We start from the raw sequence: 20,949 nt of genomic DNA, 5'->3' as shown, positions 1-20,949 counted from the left end.
GAAACCTTCCCAAGTGGAGGCGGATCAGCAGCGCAGACATGTCCCCAGCCGATACACAGGCGAGCGGTCCATTCTGGGTACCGACTCTGGACGAGTGGTCCATCCTGGGTCCAGATTCTGGACAGCCAGTACTTCATCCATGGCCACCGGACTGGACCCCCTCCACAAGGGAGAGTGGGACAGAGGAGAAAAATAAAAGAAACGGCAGATCAACTGGTCTAAAAAGGGGGTCTATTTAAAGGCTAGAGTGTACAAATGAGTTTTAAGGTGAGACTTAAGGCTTCTACTGAGGTAGCATCTCTAACTGTTACGGGGAGGGCATTCCAAAGTACTGGAGCCCGAACGGAAACCGCTCTATAGCCCGTAGACTTTTTTTGGACTCTGGGAATCACTAATAAGCCGGAGTCCATTAAGCGCAGATTTCTTGCCGGTACATATGGTACAATACAATCAGCAAGGTAGGCTGAAGCTAGACCGTGCAGTATTTTATACGTAAGTAGTAAAACCTTAAAGTCACATCTTAGGTGCACAGGAAGCCAGTGCAGGTAAGCCAGTATAGGCGTAATATGATCAAACTTTCTTGTTCTTGTCAAAAGTCTAGCAGCCGCATTTTGTACCAACTGTAATCTTTTAATGCTAGACATGGGGAGACCAGAAAATAATACATTACAGTAATCGAGACGAGACCTAACAAACGCATGGATAATGATCTCAGCGTCTTTAGTGGACAAAATGGAGCGAATTTTAGCGATATTACGGAGATGAAAGAATGCCGTTTTAGTAAAATTCCTAATGTGTGACTCAAACGAGAGAGTTGGGTCGAAGATAATACCCAGATAAATGGGTTGTACTTGTATAGCGCTTTTCTACCTTCAAGGTACTCAAAGCGCTTTGACACTACTTCCACATTTACCCATTCACACACACATTCACACACTGATGGAGAGAGCTGCCATGCAAGGCGCTAACCAGCACCCATCAGGAGCAAGGGTGAAGTGTCTTGCTCAGGACACAATGGACGTGACGAGGTTGGTACTAGGTGGGGATTAAACCAGGGACCCTCGGGTTGCGCACGGCCACTATACCACCGCGCCACGCCGTCCCATTATTAAATACAGGTCGGTGTCTAGCACGACCGATAATCAGCATTTCCCTTTTTTTTGGCGTTGAGTTGAAAAAGTGGGCTTCACGGTGGCAGAGGGGTTAGTGCGTCTGCCTCACAATACGAAGTTCCTGCAGTCCTGGGTTCAAATCCAGGCTCGGGATCTTTCTGTGTGGAGTTTGCATGTTCTCCCCGTGAATGCGTGGGTTCCCTCCGGGTACTCCGGCTTCCTCCCACTTCCAAAGACATGCACCTGGGGATAGGTTGATTGGCAACACTAAATTGGCCCTAGTGTGTGAATGTGAGTGTGAATGTTGTCTGTCTATCTGTGTTGGCCCTGCGATGAGGTGGCGACTTGTCCAGGGTGTACCCTGCCTTCCGCCCGATTGTAGCTGAGATAGGCGCCAGCGCCCCCCGCGACCCCGAAAGGGAATACGCGGTAGAAAATGGATGGATGGATGGAGTTGAAAAAGTTAGCGGACATCCATTGTTTAATTTCACTAAGACACGCCTCCAGATGACTACAATCCGGCGTGTTGGTCAGCTTTAGGGGCATGTAGAGTTGGGTGTTATCAGCATAACAGTGAAAGCTAACACCGTATTTGCGTATAATGTCACCTACTGGCAGCCTGTTGATGCTAAAGATTGCAGGGCCAAGGACAGAACCCTGGGGAACTCCACACGTTACCTTAACATAGTCCGAGGTCATATTGTTATGGGAGACACACTGCATCCTATCAGTAAGATAGGAGTTTAAACAAGACAGGGCTAAGTCTGACAGAACCATTCGTGTTTTGATACGCTCTAATAAAATAGTATGATTGATGGCAGCGCTAAGATCGAGGAGTGGCAACATAGATGACGCATCAGAATCCATCGTTAGCAATAGATCTTTAGTCATTTTTGCGAGGCCTGTCTCCGTAGAGTGATTTGCCCTGAACCGGATTGAAAGGTTTCACATAGATTGTTAGATGCTAAGTGTTCATTTAACTGCTCTGCAACAATTTTTTTGAGGATTTTCGAAATAAAAGGAAGGTGAAACACCGGTTGGTAGTTTACCATGAGGTCAGGATCGAGGTTAGGTCCTTTAAAGAGAGGATGAATAACCACTTTTTTGAAGGCTAGGGGAACAGTGCCAGAGGAAAGTGATAAGTTTATGATATTTAGCACTGATGGACCTAATAATACAAAGAGCTCCTTGATAAGTTTCCCAGGAAGTGGGTCGATCAAGCATGTTGTTTGTTTTATTCCATTTACACGTTGTAACAATTCTTCTAATGTTATTTCCTCAAAACGAAAGAAACTATTTTGGAGGGCAGTATCCACCGAATATACAGTCGTATCTGTGTTAATAGAACCCAGTTGTAGCTGGGACGCATTGTCTTTAATCTCCTTTCTAATGAGTTCAATTTACTTATTAAAGAAATTCATAAAGTCATCTGCCGAGTGGGTGGAGCTACTGGAAGGAGTCCCTTGTTGGGTTAGCGATGCTACTGTACTAAACAAAAATTTAAGATGGTTTTTATCAAGGCGGATGAGATTTGAGTAATATTTAGCTGTAGCTAAGGCTGGGGTAGGGAACCTATGGCTCTAGAGCCAGATGTGGCTCTTTTGATATTTGCACCTGGCTCTCAGATAAATCTTAGCTGACATTGCCTAACACGATAAGTAATGAATATTTCCGCTGCTAATCAGTGTCAAAAATAACGTTCAAATTATAAAACATTCTGATGCATTTTCATCCATCCATCCGGTTTCTACCGCACCTGTTCAAAAAGTCGCATTAATGGTAAGAAGTATTTTATTTATTTTTGGTTAGCCAAAGTCACCACCTTATCGCAGGGCCAACACAGATAGACAGACAACATTCACACTCACATTCAAACACTAGGGCCAATTTTAGTGTTGCCAATCAACCTATCCCCAGGTGCATGTCTTTGGAAGTGGGAGGAAGCCGGAGTACCCGGAGGGAACCCACGCATTCACGGGGAGAACATGCAAACTCCACACAGAAAAATCCAGAGCCTGGATTTGAACCCAGGACTGCAAGAACTTAGTATTGTGAGGCAGACGCACTAACCCCTCTGCCACCGTGAAGCCCGCACTGGAATATAACTCGCATTTTTGGGGGAAATTTATTTGATAAAATCCAACACCAAGAATAGACATTTGAAAGGCAATTTAAAATAAACAAAGAATAGTGAACAATGGCTGAATAAGTGTACCTTATATGACGCATAAATAACCAACTGAGAATGTGCCTGGTATGTTAACCTAACATATTATGGTAAGAGTCATTCAAATAACTATAACATATAGAACATGCTATATGTTTACCAAACAACCTGTCACTCCTAATCGATAAATCCGATGAAATTTTCTTCCTTGATATCGCTTCTAAACAACTCTGCCAACTCCAAAGGTATGCGCCGCTTCCTCTTGTCGTTTCTGCTGCATATTTCACTACGTCTTTCTTGTAAACTGCAGTACATGATTTCCTTTTCGGTCCAATTTTGTTCAGTCCTTCTCAGTTTTTATAAGTTACCGCTAACGATGAATTGATCCATTTTAATAGCTATGGCAGTAGCATATAGGAGTTAGCATTCCATGACCCACAATGCACTTCTGCCATGACCCTCCCCCGCCGAATTCTTATTGGTTGACGTGTATGTGACGATTGCTGACGTGTTGTGTGACGATTGCTGACATTTTCTCAGTCTCTTCCACGAATGAGATAAATGATATTATTTTATACTGTGTAATCTGCAGTACATGATTTCCTTTTCGGTGCCATTTTTGTTCAGCCCTTCTCAGTTTTTATAAGTTACCGCCAACGATGAAATGATCCATTTTAATAGCTACGGCAGTAGCATATAGCAGTTAGCATTCCATGACCCACAATGCAGTTCTGCCATGACCCTCCCCCGCCAAATTCTTATTGGTTGACGTGTATGTGACGATTGCCGACGTGTGTGTGTGACGATTGCTGACATTTTCTTCGTCTCTTCCGCATATGAGATAAATAATATTATTTGATATTTTACGGTAATGTGTTAACAATTTCACACATAAGTCGCTCCGGAGTATATGTCGCACCCCTGGCCAAACTATGAAAAAAACTGCGACTTATAGTCAGAAAAATACGGTAATGTCCTTTTTTGCCGCTTCAACACAGCTCATTCAACACAGAAAAAGGTCAAGTGAAATAACTTTGTTTTAACTCTAAGTCAATATTTCTTGTGTTTCTCTCAGACAGACAGGACTTTGCTGTCCGTAGCACACGCACGCACACACAGTGAGCTAACGTTGCGCTAATAGCTAGTTAGCCTTCACCTCAAGGACTGCGAGCGAGCTGAGCTGCCGCTTGTTTGTAGAACGTCAACGGGCTCATAGTGATGTTACTTGTAGTTGACTGGGAGGTGTTTATCACCTATCTGCTCACTCCGCGTTACATGCGCTCTGAATACACACTGCTGATTGGCTGTTACATGCTCTCTGAATACTCACTGCTGATTGGCTGTTACCGCTCTGTGTGTAACCACCAATCAAATGGTTCTGTGGGTGGGACAATGCTGGGTGTTGCATACACATACTGACAGAGGCAGACGCAGAATGAAGCAGAGCAGCTTGTTAAGATTTTTTTTTTTAAGACTTTAGTTTAGGCGGTGGCTCTTTGTTGATTTTATACATACATATATATATATATATATATATATATATATATATATATATATATATATATACATACATATATATAATATATATATTCAATATATATATATAATATATATATATAATATATATATATATATATATATATACAGGACTGTCTCAGAAAGTTAGAATATTGTGATAAAGTCCTTTATTTTCTGTAATGCAACTAAAAACATGAAAATGTCATACATTCTGGATTCATTACACATCAACTGAAATATTGATAGCCTTTTATTATTTTAATATTGCTGATTATGGCATACAGCTTAAGAAAACTCAAAAATCCTATTTCAAAAAATTTGAATATTTTTTCAGACCAAATAAAATAAAAAAAGATTTATAACAGCAAAACAAAATCAAACATTTGAAAATGTAAATTAATGCATTCAGTACTTGGTTGGGAATCCTTTTACACGGATTACTGCATCAATGCGGCGTGGCATGGAGGCAATCGGCCTGTGGCATTGCTGAGGTGTTATGGATGCCCAGGATGTTTCAATAGAGGAATTCAGCTCATTTGCATTATTGGGTTTGGTGTCTTTAAGCTTCTTCTTCACAATACCCCACAAATTCTCTATGGGGTTTAGGTCAGGAGAGTTGGCAGGCCAATCGAGGACAGTAATGCCATGGTCAGTACACCAGTTACTGCTGGTTTTGGCACTGTGAGCAGGTGCCAGATTATGCTGGAAAATTAAATCATCATCTCCATAGAGCTTTACAACAGATGGAAGCATGTACACAGCTTCATTGACTCTGGACTTGATGAAACACAGTGGACCAAAACCAGCAGCTGACATGGCTCCCCAAACCATTGCTGACTGAGGGAACTTCTGTTTTCTAGAGTTCACGAGTGGTTTGACCATGGGAATACGGTTATTGAAGCTGTAGCGGTTGAAAAGCTCCATGGAGATGATGATTTCATTTTCCAGCATGATCTGGCACCTGTCCACAGTGCCAAAACCACCAATAACTGGTGTACTGACCATGTCATTACTGTCCTCCATTGGCCTGCCAACTCCCCTGACCTGAACCTCATAGAGAATTTGTGGGTTATTGTGAAGAACAAGCTGAAAGACACTTGGCCCAATAATGCAAATGAGCTAAAGGCCGCAGTTGAAGCATCCTGGGCATCCATAACACCTCAGCAATGCCACTGGCCGATTGCCTCCATGCCACGCCGTATTGATGCAGTAATCCGTGCAAAAGGATTCTCAACCAAGTACTGAGTGCATTAATTGACATTTTCAAATATTTGATTTTGTTTTGCTGTTATAAATATTTATTTTTTACTTGGTCTGAGGAAATATTCTATCTTTTTGAGATATGATTTTTGAGTTTTATTAAGCTGTATGCCATAATCAGCAATATTAAAATAATAAAAGGCTTGCAATATTTCAGTTGATGTGTAAAGAATCCAGAATGTATGACATTTTCATGTTTTTAGTTGCATTACAGAAAATAAAGGACTTTATCACAATATTCAAATTTTCTGAGACAGTCCTATATATATATATATATATATATATATATATATATATATATATATATATATATATATATATATATATATATATATATATATATATTAGGGCTCGGCGATATGGCCTTTTTTTAATATCTCAATATTTTTAGGCCATATCGCGATTCACAATATATATCTCAATATTTTGCCTTAGCCTTGAATTAACACTTGATTAGGGCTGGGCGATATGTCAAAATATACGGTATATCGCGGGTTTGTCTCTGTGCAATATAGAAAATGACTATATCGTAATATTCGAGTATACGTTCTCATGCAGGACTTTTAGCTGCGGGCGTACACTTCACGCTCTCCTCGCTCTTTCCTGTGTCTCCTCATAGACAAGCAGGCGCACATTCTTACATGCGTCACAAACTGGCACATCACACGTCACATACACGCTTGCACTAAAAAGCTTAGTTACATGGGAGTTCGATGGAGGGAGTCCATTTCGAAGTCGTCATGGTCAGCAGGGGAAACTAGCCATTCTCGAAAGTCATCACTTTGCTTGACCCCCGTCAGAGACATAGCAATGGATGGCCTGAAGGAGGTCGGGGCAAGTTGTTCAGTAAGTCCCTCAACAGCGTCACAAGTCAGGTTGGTCAGTCTCAACAGATTATAAAAACTTAGTTAATGCGTTCTACATTTTTAGTAGCAGTCACAGGGAAAATAGCACCAATGTTAGGAAGGTTCTCGAAACCTGCACAGGATTCACACCACAATTTATGTTGTCCTGGGACCCCTCTTGGTTGCCCTATTGCATCAAAGTAAACACCACCAGGGTTTCTCATTAAATCAAAGGAGCCCCTTACACTCCACCTAGATAGAACACGACGGCGTCGGCGGGTAGTTAAAGAGGCCGCTGAAACAGGAGTTACAAGGGGTTTTAATTTGGTACCCACTAAGGTGAGAGGGGTCACTGGTCTAACCATAGTACAAAGCCCAACGGCTGCCGTCGGGATTCTAATGTACAATCTGTGTTCCCCACAATACCAGAATAAGTCAGCCCGTGCCCAAGGGCCTATTTTGGAGCCATCTATCAGTGTGGTGCACCAGGAAGGGTCAATGTCACCCAATTTGTTGGGGGCCAAAGAGGGTCCTGTGAAATGAAAACACGTGTAATTCATCTTTTGGGCCACAAAGGGAAGAAGTCGGGTGAAATTGTCAACAGGAGGGTACACACTAGCCAACAAATCGCACCATGGCGGCCTGGGTTCAGAAAACAAGGAGATAAGACAGTTTAAGCCATTTGTGTCCGTCAACTTAAAAGGGGCGGGGTAAGTGTTGGGGAAAAAGGGACGTCCAGCGGAACAAGCAACACAATCACCCTTGATTTGGCTCTTAGCCATACTAGTCATCCACTTGAGCCACAGGTTGCCTGCACCCGCTCCTAGGGTCAAAGTTACCAGGTCTTCATTGGTGATGTCATTAGTATATACAGATGTGAGAGCCTTTGAAACGTCACCTAGGTGGAGTGGCACTTTAGGTGCTACAGAGGGGGCAGAGGTAGTTAACGCCCACTCAAGGACATTAATTTTAATAATCCCTTTAGAGTCTGTACCACTCTGGTCAACCCCGAACACACCATAAAATGGACTGGACCAATTGGGCATGACACCCACGTTGGGATTTGTAAGGGCGATGGGGTTCTGGGAACGATCAAAGTTCCTCTGGAAGGTCATCCCTTCCCGAGTAGTTTTTATGTAATAATAGGGGCCAGTGGGATTCCAGTGCCCTGTGTAGTGGGTTACCTGCTTCCACCCGGGGCACCACACCCTAGAGTATGTATTCTTCTTCCAACACCAATAGCTCAGGGTTGCGTCATATCAAAAATAGAGGTTACTACCACGGTAATACTATGTATCTCACAATCAATCACACTACACAGGTCAAAAAAGTCTTGAGGTCCCCCTTGATCCAGTCTATTTCAAGTCCGCCCTATGTTCTCAGACACTTGTCAGTCACTGTCATCAGGAAGGAAGGACTGAGGCACAAGGACATTAGAACAAGCCAGTCTGTCAGGGAATACTGCTGGGTGTAACATCCTGCCTTTCGTCCATCAAAATCAGAGTAATTTAGGTAACGAAATGGGGATAAACATCAAACTTTTCACTTATTGTAGCGACACCAATAGTTATGCTGAAAACAAGTAAGAGAAGTTGTATAACATCGAGTACATAGGTTGGTCTGAAGTAAGGATATTTGATAGCTTTGGATATATGATACAGCAGTTGAGCAGGTCTGATAGATCTACACGACGGTAGACGGCAGCTCAACGGGGGGAGATCTCTCTCTGCGTCATCTTCTGGGCTGTGAGGCTATGTGTGTAAGTTCTGCCGGGGGGTCGAGTGGGGCCGGTGATGTGGCGATGTCTGCAGTTGCATCTGCCAGTCGAAGGGCGTGAGACATCCGTTCCACGACCTTGAAGAAACCGGTCCACCTGGGCTCCGTCCACTTGTGCTTGATGACCTTGATCTTGACCCACTCTCAGCAGGCGGAAGGGAATCTGGAGTGGCGGCCTGTCATCCTTGAATCTGCACAGAGGAACAGGCACATAATTCTGAATTTGCTCAACGTACCATTTTAGTTTTACGCTGATTCCTCCTTCCAGGGGGCGGCTGGACCTGGGAAGGCCTGACCTGTGTGCAGTTCAAAGGGTGAAAAAACTGTTTTGTTCATGGACATTCGAATGGTCATTAAAGCCAATGGTAACGCGTCAACCCACTTCAATTTGGTCTGTGCACAGATTTTAGCCAATTTGTTTTGATTCTAGTTCATTCTCTCGACCTTACCCTGGGACTGAGGATGGTACACCGAAGCAAACCTGTGTTCTAGTCCGAGAGCCTTTTCGACCAAGGCTAAGTGAGCATTTTTAAAATGGGTGCCGTTATCTGACCTACTCTTTTTGGGGTAACAATGTCGGGCTATTAGGTCATTAACAAGCCATTTTATTACTGATTTTGCATCCTCTTTTTAGGCAGTGGTTGTTTCCGGCCAACCACTGTATTTGTCAACGCAAGTCAGCAAGTACCTTTTCCCTTGTTACCTGATTGATCATATCAATGAAATCACAAACTTTGCACAGATGTTACCTCACCTCCTCCATAATCCAAATTAATCTAGTAAACCATTATTGATGTGCAACATTGTTATTTTCAAAATAAATTTAGTTACAACTTTTTACCTACTGAAAAATGTTACAACTACTTCACTTCCCCCTTACGGCAAACCCAGCCTCACCCTGACAGCAGTCTTGCCTACATCAAATAATGGCACCTTCTACATTCCTGTTGTGACAACCAAGAGAGTAAACATTGGGAAACTTAGCCACCCTGCTTACCTAAACAATCTCATTCCTATCTTCTAATCAAAGCCAACATCGAAGCCTGTCAATGACACCATCAGGATGGGTATGTTGCCTGTCAGGTCTCTGAATAACAAATCATTTTTTAGTCAATAATTTTATTACCACTTCTAAACTTGAATTTGTTTTTAACTCAAAATTGTTAAAACTATGGAAATTGGCAGAGTCGGATGATTGTCGATTTTGTTGTAAGGAGTCTGAATCCACCCTCAACTCCTCCCCCTTCTGTTTCTGAAAAAAGGGACTCTGTTTGTAATACTTCCACTTCAGAAACATCTAAGAAAAAGTTTAGCTGATAGTCAAGTAAATTATTCAATATGGTGAAAGCGACAAAATATACTTATATTTATATTGACACAAATGCTAGAAAAAACACTAACCATTTGTCTGATGCTTTTGCAAGAGTAATTTGACATTCCTGGTGGCCACATTAATTTGTTAAAGGGGAACATTATCACCAGACCTATGTAAGCGTCAATATATACCTTGATGTTGCAGAAAAAATACCTTTTTTTTTTTTTTACCGATTTCCAAATGGGTGAACTTTGGCGAATTAAACGCCTTTCTATTATTCGCACTCGGAGCGATGACATGATCACATAAGTAGTCAATCCGCCATTTTCTCAAACACATTACAAACACTAAGTCAAATCAGCTCTGTTATTTTCCGTTTTTTCGACTGTTTTCCGTACCTTGGAGACATCATGCCTCGTCGGTGTGTTGTCAAAGGGTGTAACAACACGATCAGGGACGGATTCAAGTTGATTTATGTGGAGTGCGCATCGATTAGCACGGCATGCTAAGCGATGCTAACCTTTGGTCTGCACATTTTACCGGCGATGCTAAGGCAGACGTGGCACAGAGATGTATTGCCATGTCTGCCTTAGCATCGCAAACATGGCAGACAGTGGGAGCACGGTAACATGTTTCAGTACCTAAAGCATCATACACTTGTGTGTGTAAATGTGTTTTCATGAGGTTTCCTGCAGCATCATACACTTATGTGTAAATGTGTTTTAATGAGGTTTTAAAAAATAAAGCTCTTTTGATGAAAGTGTACCGCTGGGAAAATGTATTCATAATTTATAATATTTATATTCCAGTTCATATATTTGATATTTATATTCTAGTTGAAAACAGCCCTGTGAGGAATTTATAGTAAAGTTCATAAAAAGTTAATAGAATTAAAATTGATGGAGAATGTCAGACTATTTCATTCAGAAAGACTGTGGGTTAGCCAGCTCATTTAAAATATCCTAAACTTTTTTTTGACCATGCCTTTTTTTTTTTTAAGAACGAATCGGAATCGAGAATCTTCAGGAATCGAAACAAAGAATCGGAATCGTTCAAATTCAAACGATACCCAACCCTAATCGAGATACACGAAATATATCTCAAAATTTTGCCTTAGCCTTGAATTAACACTTGATACATATAATCACAGCAATATAATAATTCTTTGTGTCTACATTAAAACATTCTTGTTCATACTGCATTAATATAAACTCATTTTAAACTTTCATGCAGTAAAGGACATCACAACTAAGTCAATTGACCAAAACTGTATTTAATAAACAGTTATTAGCAGGTGACTTTTCAAATGATGCTACATATTAGCAGTATTGCTACTTTTGGTAGCAATGCTTTTGGCCCACACTTGACAAATTACTGTTGTCTGTTCGACATATTCCCCCTTGAAGCCAAAACACCACCAGACGATGGACCCCCTGCTGTTTTTCTTGGGAATTAATTCTTCCTTCATTCGCACCTTCTTTCAATCGCATTACCACTTCCACGGCTCTGCTAGCAAATCAGCTAGCATTACCCATGCTTCTACCTCTCTGCTCCGCGAGGCTGTATACGTATGTGTCGTATGATGTGACGTGTGCTTACTGTCTGTGAGCAGGAGACACAAGAAGGAGTGGGAAAAGCCTGTAGGGTAATACCTGCAGCTAAAAGCAACTGCTTGAAAACATATACTCGAATATCACGACGTAGTCATTTTCCATATCGTACAGAGACAAACCTGCGATAACGCCTAGCTCTTGTTGAAACTTGTTTGTTTCTCACCTGGTTGAAATTCTTCAGAACAAATTTTGCAAACTTCCAAGTAAAGAAAGCCCACACTGGAGACTGGCGCGCTATGAGGCTTTTCCTGTACAGAATCATGACATCACAAACATGCGAACATACCACAAAGGAAGCAAATAAGTCAAGGAGCCAGGCAGCAAGACAAGCCACAATAGAGAGACCAATGACAAACACAAAGCCTTTATTGTTACCGGCCTATTTTCTTGGTTGATTTTTCATTATCAAAATGATCAAAAATCATAATTACCATCATCGTTGCCGATATTGTTGTGCATCCCTACTAAAAAAAAAGGAGAAACATTTCCTTATCAGTAATAAATACAAAAATATATCCAATGTTTTAAAGTAGACATACTGTTTTGTTTTGAATGAAAGTGGAGCTATTTTTCAGCACCAACACTACATCAATGGTTTGCTTCTTAAACAGGTGTGTGGATAAGCATGTACACTGAACACCATTATGAACAATTTGACATGCTAGCTTCTGGTTGAAGTGTATCACTTTTTTTATTTCTTATCAAACAAACAAAATAAACTTTGTTTGATTAGGGCTTAATAAAGTGATTAGTCAAAAAACTGTCACTGTTTGCACCAAACTAATAAAGTACAATTATTTTCAACACACAACGCATGAGTGCCCAATCTGGAGCGTGAGTCATGAGTTGTTTCTTCCCTCTAAGGTTCTAAGGTTCCCAGTCGAGTGTCTTTTCATGTTCGTGTTGTCTAAATGAAGAGGTGAAAAGTTGCTGTTGCCGTGTTTATGTGCACACGTTCTACTCAGCACATCTAATCATTCAGGTGATAACAACTGTCTTCTACCAAGTGGACGCTTTGATAACATTTGCAACAGTCTTAAATGTTGTGCATTGCGTAATGGATAGTGTTTATGAAAAAAAAAACACATGGAGTGTCTTTTTTATATGCTGGCCAGATGATGTGGAAGCGTCATGTCATGTCTTCATGGACTGAAGACGCCCTTTTTTCACGTGTGCTCCTTCTTTGTTCTTACTCCTTCAGAGGGTCCCTACGGCATATTTGCAGGCCGGGACGCTTCCAGAGGCTTGGCCACTTTCTGTCTGGAGAAAGACGCCCTGAGGGACGAGTACGACGACTTGTCTGACCTCAACGCTGTGCAGATGGAGAGCGTGCGGGAGTGGGAGATGCAGTTCATGGGTAAATACTGCGGGACCTTGATTTACAAACTTAATTGGGCCTTGAACAGGGTTTGTAAATGGAAAGGTTCTAATGAGTTCCCCATGAGAAACAATGTGAATATGATTAATGGGTTCCAGCCTTGACAAAAGTCCGTTTTAGTGAAGGTGTGTACCCTTTGAAGACAATATAATGTGTCATACAATACTGCAGGGCTATTCAACTAAATTGCTTTGGGGGCCACATTTCCAGAAACCTAAGATCAGGGGTATCAAACATGCGGTCCGCAGGCCAATTGCGGCCCGCGAGACGTTATTATGCGGCCCGCGCTTTGATATGACAATTTAATGTTATTGCGGCCCGCGAGTTTAATATGAAGGGCGCTTGATAGGTCGTGCTTGCCAATGTCCCCAATTTTCCCGGGAGACCCCTGAATTTCAGGGCACCAATTCTCTCGAAGCCCCTGTCGATTTTTACCAGATCAACTTATGCACCCCCTACATCCTGAACTGACAGCGTGCAAGCCCAGTTGTATGTTGCATCTGGCCATGTGAGACGCATGTGTGTTGTGGAAAGATATATTTGATCAACAGCTACACAGGTCACACTAAGGGTGGCCGTAAAAAAAACTTTTAACACTGTTACAAATATGTGCCAGACTGTGTACCCACACCAAACAAGAATGACAAAAAACATTTCGGGAGAACATCCGCATCGTAACACAACATAAAAACACCAGAACAATTACCCAGAATCCCATGCAGACCTAACTCTTCCGGGCTACAATATACACCCCCCCGCTACCACCAACCCCCCACGCCCCAACCCTCCCTACTTGCGTCGGTTGAGTTGTTGTATAATGTAGCCCTGCAAGGTTTTCTGGGTATTTGTTCTCTTGTGTTTAAGTTGTTAGGGTGCGGAAATTCTCCCAAAAAGGGTTTGTCCTGCTTGTTCGGTGTGGGTTCACAGTGTGGCGCATATTTGTAACAGTGTTAAAGTTGTTTATACGGCCACCCTCAGTGTGACTCGTATGGCTGTTGAACAAGTACGTCTCGCAGCTACTGACATTGTTCTGCACAAGTCTCACACAACATGATACAGAGCCGGCACATTGGTTGTGTGATGTAAAAGCGTGCGCGATAACATGTAGTGGAGCAGTAGTCTTCTTTTGGAGGTGCGCGGACCCCTGGAGTTACTTGAAAGCATGCCAAGGGACAAGTGAGTTTTATTAAAAACATTCTAAAAAACAGCAGCAATTCATAAATCCTTAATACATATGTTTATTTAATAATACTTCAATGAAGTATGAATGTAAGTTCATAAACTGTGGAAAAATAACACAACAATCCAACATTCAGTGTTGACAGCTAGACTTTTTATGGACATGTTCCACAAATATTGATGTTAAAGATTTCCTTTTTTTGTGAAGAAATGTTTAGAATTAAGTTCATGAATCCAGATGGATCTCTATTACAATCCCCAAAGAGGGCACTTTAAGTTGATGATTACTTCTAAGCCTTCTGCCCGATTGTAGCGGAGATAGGCGCCAGCGCCCCCCGCGACCCCGAAAGGGAATAAGCGGTAGTAAATGGATGGATGGATGAATCACTTGTTTATTTTTCAACAAGTTTAGTTATTCTTATATCTTTTTTTCCAAATAGTCAAGAAAGACCACTACAAATGAGCAATATTTTTCACTGTTATACAATTTAATAAATCAGAAACAATGACATAGTGCTGCATTTTACTTTTTTATCTCTTTTTTTCAACCAAAAATGCTTTGCTCTGATTAGGGGGTACTTGAATTAAAAACATGTTCACAGGGGGTACATCACTGAAAAAAGGTTGAGAACCACTGTTGTAGAGGACGTTAAAGGCACTGCAGTCACGGAAGCCCTTCATAAGGTCGGCCGGGTGAAAATTGGAAAAAATTCGGGAGAATTGTTGCACCGGTAGATTGTCGGGAGGTGCACTGAAATTCAGGAGTCTCCCGGAAAAAGGATTGGCAAGTGTGTTGCTAGGGCGGGAAAGCCATTCATAGAAGGTGAATTCAATAAAAAGTGCATGTTAAATTTTTTTAGGAAATCTTTTCTTGCGGCCCAGCCTCACCCCGTTAATGCATCCAGTGGCACCCAGGTAAATTGAGTTTGAGACCCCTGTCTAAGATCATCTCTATGACAGCCCTCTTTTTTTTTAAATAGCAAAAAAAAAAGAGAGAACCTCAAATGGAACACTGAGGAATACCACTACTATAATTAAGTTTAACAAATGAAACATTTTTGCATCTGAAGTAAACAAGCTACAGCAACACCATAGTTACATCAATCACATTCCAAAAAAATGTGTAATTGTCAAAAAGGAGGCTTAAAGGGTAACCTTTAAGAACGCCTCGGTTATGTAATTGACAAGTTTGGACCCCAGTGCTTAAGGTTTGCTAAAAAGGTTGAAATGTCAACGTAAGGATCTGCAGATGTGTTTACAGTGGTCCAACAGGGGCACTCCAACCTTTTTTAGGAATTTGCTGCAAAAACATTTGTCTCCCAAGTTTTGAGCTTAACTTGGGGGCCGGCCGGTATGGTGTCATTCGCGGGCCGTATTTGGCGCTCGTTTCGCCAGTTCAATAGCCCTGCAGTACTGTATATCAAAGAAACACAGAAAAGCCACTACGGTGCCTTCACAAACGACCAAAATCACTTTAACAACGATATTGCTACTAGGTTTGTTAACAGTCCGTGCACGTCGCAGCCATAAGTTTTTCAGTTGGAATAGTCAAATATTTTGACATAAAAATCTATTTTCCTTGTTTTTTGGTTTGATAATAAATACAAAAACTGATTATCCGAACGTATTAATGTGTTTGAAAATCGAAAATGGGAATAAAAACGAGTGGAAAACTCTTCTCCATTACCCGTTCAATGTTTGGACAGATGTGTCGATTTCTCATACGCAGTGTTTATTTTCCGTATCCTCGTCAGAGTGACCCGGAACAACGACCAAAGGGCGAAATGCAAGTACCCGTTTGCCTGCTTGATAGAGAACCAAAACAATGTGTCACTTTCCATGTCTGTGAACATTAAAAGAAATAGTAGGGAACTATTGGCCGCAACAAACTTGTTTTGGCAATACTTAAAGCTCCTCTCTGAGCTGCAACCTTATCGTGGTAGAGGAGTTTGCGTGTCCCAATGATCCTAGGAGCTATGTTGTCCGGGGGCATAAAGCCCCCTGGCAGGGTCTCCCAAGGCAAACAGGTTCTAGGTGAGGGATCAGACAAAGAGCAGCTCGAAGACCTTTATGAAGATGAAAAACCATGGACCCAGATTTCCCTCGCCCGGACGCGGGTCACCGGGGCCCCCCTCTGGAGCCAGGCCCGGAGGTGGGGCACGATGGCGAGCGCCTGGTGGCCGGGCCTGCTCCCATGGGGCCCGGCCGGGCACAGCCCGAAGAGGCAACGTGGGTCACCCCTCCAATGGGCTCACCACCCACAGCAGGGGCCATAGAGGTCGGGTGCATTGTGAGCTGGGCGACAGCCGAAGGCAGGGCACTTGGCGGTCCGATCCTCGGCTACAGAAGCTAGCTCTTGGGACGTGGAACGTCACGTCACTGGGGGGGAAAGAGCCTGAGCTAGTGCGCGAAGTCGAGAAATTCCGGCTGGATATAGTCGGACTCACTTCGACGCACAGCAAGGGCTCTGGAACCACTTCTCTCGAGAGGGATTGGACCCTCTTCCACTCTGGCGTTGCCGGCAGTGAGAGGCGACGGGCTGGGGTGGCAATTCTTGTTTCCCCCCGGCTCGAAGCCTGTACGTTGGAGTTCAACCCGGTGGACGAAAGGGTAGCCCCCCTCCGCCTTCGGGTGGGGGGACGGGTCTTGACTGTTGTTTGTGCTTATGCACCAAACAGCAGTTCAGAGTACCCACCCTTTTTGGGAACACTCGAGGGAGTACTGGAAAGTGCTCCCCTGGGTGATTCCCTTGTCCTACTGGGAGACTTGAACGCTCACGTTGGCAACGACAGTGAAACCTGGAGAGGCGTGATTGGGAAGAATGGCCGCCCGGATCTAAACCCGAGTGGTGTTTTGTTATTGGACTTTTGTGCTCGTCACAGTTTGTCGATAACAAACACCATGTTCAAACATAAGGGTGTCCATATGTGCACTTGGCACCAGGACACCCTAGGCCGCAGTTCCATGATCGACTTTGTAGTTGTGTCATCGGATTTGCGGCCTCATGTTTTGGACACTCAGGTGAAGAGAGGGGCGGAGCTTTCTACCGATCACCACCTGGTGGTGAGTTGGCTGCGATGGTGGGGGAGGATGCCGGACAGACCTGGGAGGCCCAAACGCATTGTGAGGGTCTGCTGGGAACGTCTGGCAGAGTCTCCTGTCAGACAAAGTTTCAATTCCCACCTCCGGAAGAACTTTGAACATGTCACGAGGGAGGTGCTGGACATTGAGTCCGAGTGGACCATGTTCCGCACCTCTATTGTCGAGGCGGCAGATCGGAGCTGTGGCCGCAAGGTAGTTGGTGCCTGTCGGGGCGGCAATCCTAAAACCCCTTGGTGGACACCAGCGGTGAGGGATACCGTCAAGCTGAAGAAGGAGTCCTATCGGGTCCTTTTGGCTCATAGGACTCCGGAGGCAGTGGACAGGTACCGACAGGCCAAGCGGTGTGCAGCTTCAGCGGTCGCGGAGGCAAAAACTCGGACATGGGAAGAGTTCGGGGAAGCCATGGAAAACGACTTCCGGACGGCTTCGAAGCGATTCTGGACCACCGTCCGCCGCCTCAGGAAGGGAAAGCAGTGCACTATCAACACCGTGTATGGTGCGGATGGTGTTCTGCTGACCTCGACTGCGGATGTTGTGGATAGGTGGAAGGAATACTTCGAAGACCTCCTCAATCCCACCAACACGTCTTCCTATGAGGAAGCAGTGCCTGGGGAATCAGTGGTGGACTCTCCTATTTCTGGGGCTGAGGTCGCTGAGGTAGTTAAAAAGCTCCTCGGTGGCAAGGCCCCAGGGGTGGATGAGATCCGCCCGGAGTTCCTTAAGGCTCTGGATGCTGTGGGGCTGTCTTGGTTGACAAGACTTTGCAGCATCGCGTGGACATCGGGGGCGGTACCTCTGGATTGGCAGACCGGGGTGGTGGTTCCTCTCTTTAAGAAGGGGGACCGGAGGGTGTGTTCCAACTATCGTGGGATCACACTCCTCAGCCTTCCCGGTAAGGTTTATTCAGGTGTACTGGAGAGGAGGCTACGTCGGATAGTCGAACCTCGGATTCAGGAGGAACAGTGTGGTTTTCGTCCTGGTCGTGGAACTGTGGACCAGCTCTATACTCTCGGCAGGGTTCTTGAGGGTGCATGGGAGTTTGCCCAACCAGTCTATATGTGCTTTGTGGACTTGGAGAAGGCATTCGACCGTGTCCCTCGGGAAGTCCTGTGGGGAGTGCTCAGAGAGTATGGGGTATCGGACTGTCTTATTGTGGCGGTCCGTTCCCTGTACGATCAGTGCCAGAGCTTGGTCCGCATTGCCGGCAGTAAGTCGAACACATTTCCAGTGAGGGTTGGACTCCGCCAAGGCTGTCCTTTGTCACCGATTCTGTTCATAACTTTTATGGACAGAATTTCTAGGCGCAGTCAAGGCGTTGAGGGGTTCCGGTTTGGTAACCGCAGGATTAGGTCTCTGCTTTTTGCAGATGATGTGGTCCTGATGGCTTCATCTGACCGGGATCTTCAGCTCTCGCTGGATCGGTTCGCAGCCGAGTGTGAAGCGACCGGAATGAGAATCAGCACCTCCAAGTCCGAGTCCATGGTTCTCGCCCGGAAAAGGGTCGAGTGCCATCTCCGGGTTGGGGAGGAGACCCTGCCCCAAGTGGAGGAGTTCAAGTACCTAGGAGTCTTGTTCACGAGTGAGGGAAGAGTGGATCGTGAGATCGACAGGCGGATCGGTGCGGCGTCTTCAGTAATGCGGACGTTGTACCGATCCGTTGTGGTGAAGAAGGAGCTGAGCCGGAAGGCAAAGCTCTCAATTTACCGGTCGATCTACGTTCCCATCCTCACCTATGGTGGGTCATGACCGAAAGGATAAGATCACGGGTACAAGCGGCCGAAATGAGTTTCCTCCGCCGTGTGGCGGGGCTCTCCCTTAGAGATAGGGTGAGAAGCTCTGCCATCCGGGAGGGACTCAAAGTAAAGCCGCTGCTCCTTCACATCGAGAGGAGCCAGATGAGGTGGTTCAGGCATCTGGTCAGGATGCCACCCGAACGCCTCCCTAGGGAGGTGTTTAGGGCACGTCCAACCGGTAGGAGGCCACGGGGAAGACCCAGGACACGTTGGGAAGACTATGTCTCCCGGCTGGCCTGGGAACGCCTCGGGATCCCCCGGGAAGAGCTAGACGAAGTGGCTGGGGAGAGGGAAGTCTGGGTTTCCCTGCTTAGGCTGTTGCCCCCGCGACCCGACCTCGGATAAGCGGAAGATGATGGATGGATGGATGGATGGATAAAGCATTCTTTGTCTTCTTATTCTACTGTTGTTCCACGTCACTCACACACAAGGATCCTAAAAAGAGACACTGCGCATGTACAATCCAGAGAAGAGTTTTCCACTTGTTGTTTTTATTCGTATTTTCTATTTTCAAACGCATTTATAAACTCGGATAAAGGACAAGCTGTTTTTTCGTTTTTTTTGTTTTGTTGGTATCATACCAAAAAAAGCAAAAAGTGGATTTTTATGTTAAATTCTGTTACGATTACAACTGGGTCAAACTGTAGCTGTAATAAAGGCAAGTGTCACACCAATATAAAATCAGGGAATAGAGATGTGGCTTTCATGAACGAATCAGGTCATTTAAAACGCCTCTTTAAAGTGAACGATGACAACCGATTCGCAGTTGTGAACCATTCGTTTGTGGGCCGTTTTTTAATTGTATTTTTTTTATGTACACATGCAAATTTATCATCGGCAGTTTCCTCCTCTGCATGTGCGTGCCACCCGATAGGCAAATGGACTAAAAAATTAGTAATAGTTAAACGAAACTTAGCAGCTATGGATTAACTTATGTAATATATATATATATATTGGGGCTGGGCGATATTTCGATATACGCGATATATCGCGGGTTTGTCTCTGTGCGATACAGAAAATGACTATATAATAATATTCGAGTATACGTTCTCACACAGTTGTTTTTAGCTGCGGGCATTACACTACAGGCTCTTCCCACTCCTTGTGTCTCCTCACAGACAGCAAGCGCACAAACTTACACACGTCACATACTGTCACGTCATACGTCACATACGTATACACCCTCGCCCAGCAGAGAGGTAGCAGCGTGGCTAACGTTAGCTGTGATGCTAGCGGACTCAGAGGTGCTGATTCTCATCACAGTCGAGTGGTAATACGAGCGAAAGAAGGTGCAAATCCGGTAACAAATGAAGGAATAATTAATTCCCAAGAACAGCAGGGGTCCATCGTCTGGCGATGGTTTGGCTTCAAGCGAGAATATGTCGAATAGACAACTTTAATTTGTCAAGTGTGGGGCACAAGCGTTGCTACCAAAAGTAGCATTACTGCTGATATGTAGCATAATTTGAAAAGTTACCTGCTAATAACTTTATTAAATACAGTTCTGTTAAATTGACTTAGTTGTGATTTCCTTTTCTGCATGAAAGTTTAAAATGAGTATATATTAATGCAGTATGAACAAGAATGTTTTAATTTAGACTAGTGCTGGGCGATATATCGATATAAACGATATATCGCAGGTTTGTCTCTGTGCGATATAGAAAATGACAATATTGTAATATTCGATTATATGTTCTCACGCAGTCGCTTTTAGCTGCAGGCTTTACACAACAAGCGTTTCTCACTCCTTCTTGTGTCTCCTTCTCACAGAGACGTAAAACAAGCCCGCCTTCTTACATACGTCACATACTCTCGCGCGTCTAGCGTCATACGCTCTCGCCGAGAGCTAACGTTAGCATGGCGAACGTTAGCTGAGGGCATTAATATACAA

At 44.0% G+C, this 20,949-nt stretch overlaps 1 protein-coding gene across 1 annotated transcript in view; it reads left to right on the top strand.

The window, feature by feature from the left end:
- The window catches only part of pgrmc2 (progesterone receptor membrane component 2), a 38,014-nt gene that overhangs the window by 6,273 nt on the left and 10,792 nt on the right, over nt 1–20,949 (top strand). Inside the window, exon 2 of the mRNA XM_061895009.1 lies at nt 12,808–12,963. Within this exon, the coding sequence (XP_061750993.1) occupies nt 12,808–12,963 (156 nt within the window). The remainder of the gene's footprint in view (nt 1–12,807; nt 12,964–20,949) is intronic.

Source organism: Nerophis ophidion, linkage group LG03 (genome assembly GCF_033978795.1).
Source record: "Nerophis ophidion isolate RoL-2023_Sa linkage group LG03, RoL_Noph_v1.0, whole genome shotgun sequence".
Lineage (NCBI taxonomy): Eukaryota > Metazoa > Chordata > Actinopteri > Syngnathiformes > Syngnathidae > Nerophis > Nerophis ophidion.
Note: the sequence above shows the minus strand (reverse complement) of the source record. Positions and strands in the feature narration are given on the sequence as shown.